Source organism: Malus sylvestris, chromosome 5, assembly GCF_916048215.2.
Source record: "Malus sylvestris chromosome 5, drMalSylv7.2, whole genome shotgun sequence".
Lineage (NCBI taxonomy): Eukaryota > Viridiplantae > Streptophyta > Magnoliopsida > Rosales > Rosaceae > Malus > Malus sylvestris.
Genome location: NC_062264.1, coordinates 23,351,019 through 23,353,719, shown reverse-complemented (window position 1 = coordinate 23,353,719; position 2,701 = coordinate 23,351,019). Strand labels below are relative to the sequence as shown.

At 44.8% G+C, this 2,701-nt stretch overlaps 1 protein-coding gene across 1 annotated transcript; it reads left to right on the top strand.

Annotated features, from left to right (window-relative positions):
* Positions 1 to 233: 233 nt before the first annotated feature.
* LOC126623231 (glycine-rich protein 2-like) lies at positions 234 to 1,321 on the top strand. The gene has a single exon (XM_050292031.1). It carries the CDS (start codon positions 346 to 348, stop codon positions 970 to 972), a length of 627 nt encoding a protein of 208 aa, XP_050147988.1. The 5' UTR covers positions 234 to 345; the 3' UTR covers positions 973 to 1,321.
* Positions 1,322 to 2,701: the final 1,380 nt, after the last annotated feature.

Here is a 2,701-nt window from a genome sequence, read left to right as displayed (position 1 = left end):
AATAACAAGAAGTAAATGGAGGAAAGAAGAGTAAGATATTTTGGGTGGGGATGAAAAGACGAAAAGGACACTGGAAACGGACTATTCGAATTCCATCGTGCCATCCCAAGGCCGAATCCAGCGGCCCATATAAATCCGTGAAAATTAAAAATATCCCAGCCGTCGGATGGATGATGGGCAAAAGGGAGCCGTGGGTTGAGTTCTCTAGAGTGCCACGTGGCAGTCGGACTTTTTCGTTCGAGTTGGATGTATAAGTAGCTGTCAAACCCTGAGGCCGAAAGACCCACAGTGGTAGAGAGAGAAAGGGGAATTTCTAGGGTTAGGGTTCTGAGATTTGCGAGAAAGATGAGTGAGAGGCTGAGCGGCACCGTCAAGTGGTTCAATGACCAGAAGGGGTTCGGCTTCATAACCCCCAACGACGGCGGCGAGGATCTGTTCGTTCACCAGTCCTCGATCCGATCCGAAGGTTTCCGCACTCTGGGAGACGGCGAGACGGTCGAGTACACCGTCGAGGAGGATGCCGGTGGCCGAACCAAGGCTGTTGACGTGACTGGCCCAGAGGAGGGGCCCGTTCAGGGCAGCCGAGGCGGCGGGGGTGGTGGACGAGGCCGTGGAGGCGGCGGCGGCGGAGGCTACGGTTTTAACGGTGGCTCTGGAGGACGTAGCGGTGGCGGTAGAGGTGGCCGAGGAGGCGGTGGGTATGGCGGAGGAGGCTACGGCTCGGGTGGTGGTGGCTACAGCTCAGGCGGTGGATACGGAGGTGGAGGCGGTGGTGGTGGTGCTTGCTTCAAGTGTGGCGAGTCTGGACACATGGCGAGGGACTGCTCTCAGGGAGGTGGAGGGTACGGAGGCGGTGGAGGCGGCTATGGAGGAGGCGGCCGTAGCGGTGGTGGAGGCGGAGGTGCTTCTGGAGGGTGCTACCAGTGCGGTGAGTCGGGCCATTTCGCTCGGGAGTGCCCGAACAGGGGTTAAAGCAGTCGTTTCCAATTCAGCGTCTCTCTGCCTGTGGGTGGTGCTGGTGTGTTTGGTTTTTGCTTAATTAAGTCTTGGTTTCTATGAATCAAAAACTCGTTTCGAGTAGTCGTGGTTTGCGGTTTTATGGATCATCTCTTTTGATTTCAATCTATGGAAACATGAAGTAAACGATGATTCCTTTTGATGTAGTAATTTTTCTTTCTTTCTTTTTGGTTAAGGTTTTTTTAGTGAGGATTTGGTGTTAATCTGGCAGAAAATGTGGATCTGTGGTTAGTGGTTGGATGTTGATTCATACACATTAATATACTCTGCTCCTCCTTAATGACATGGTTTTGCTTTCCGATTATTTTGATTTGTTTGGCGCTGTCTTGGAAGCTGCGCGAGAACTGGATCCTTGTGGTTTTAGGGTTTATCTGATTTGGGAAATTTCAATTGACCTAAATCGGATGTAAAAGGACAATAATGCACCTGTGATTGTTAACCATTTACAGAAACGTACTATTATGGGACTGTGGCGGGTGGCCACGCTTATGCTGTGGTTGGGTCATTTGGTTTGGTAGGTGAGTGGAAAGCGTCTACTCAGTGCGTTACACATTTAATTGCTTATTTACTTTTTTTTTGGGTCAGATTCTTTTTCTCTGGCCAACTCGCGCCAAGGAGGAGATTATTTGTTGATATCGACCAACCCTAATTAACATTTAGCGGACGTTAACGCAAAAGCACAAAATCCTTGATTGGCGTCTAGGACTGGATTAGGTGTTTGATTGACGTCAAGGATCGGATCGGATAATATACTAGATTCAATCTATGATCAAGGATTGGATTGGATAATATAATATTTTCATCAACATTGATGAATACATGGAGGGATATGTTTTCTTCCAATCTCTCCCATCTTACCAAAATGTTAAATTCAATCCAATTAGTGAGTAATTCAATTCAACTTTTATTAGTGAGTAATTCAATCCAATCATGAACGTCAAAGGAGTCCAAAAAATTGTTCATGTGTGCAAACAAATCTTTGAGCGTGTGACAATGTCTGGCAATGTTCTAAAAAATGCTAGGCTAGCGTTGGGCGGAGGGTTGGGGTTCAGCGCCTAAGCGAACTAAGCAGATTTAAGTAAATCTATTATATTTTGTATAAATAAGTGTCTACTTATACTTGAATATATATAACTTCATCATAAATTATAAAATAGAATGACTCTATTATGAAGTATTGAAATATAATAAAAACATGGGGTACAAACATATAGTATGTGTTCATTTAAACAAGTCTCTTACAATTTAATGAAAAAAAATAAAATGCAAAATTAAAGTTATTTATTTTCTATCAAAGTGAGTCGCGACGTAGGCGAGTCTGGGTGGGCTAGACAGTTTGGGCAGGCGCCCTGTCTTAATTTTCAAACACCTATGCATTAATCGGGACGATGTCTAGCCGCCTAGGGCCTAGCCTAGGTTGTGTTAAGCGGAGATTTTTAAAACAGTGATGTCTGGTGATTGGGTAAATCAAAAGAGAATCTAGACTTTAAACAAGTTGAGAAGTAGTAACGAACAGAATTTGGGTGAATTTTTACCTTGAAGAAAACAGCAAAGTTTCTGTTTTTTGGATTTCCATGCATATATGCAAGTGAACTCGGAAATTTGTGGGGTTAGTGATGGGTTTAATTTAGAGTTAAGAAATTTGGGAGCGTGTGGAGGACAATTAAATAAGAAGTGGACAGCA

Bases quoted from the DNA above. Each gene is read 5' to 3' on its own strand.
- LOC126623231 (XM_050292031.1), top strand. From the start codon at position 346: ATGAGTGAGAGGCTGAGCGGCACCGTCAAGTGGTTCAATGACCAGAAG.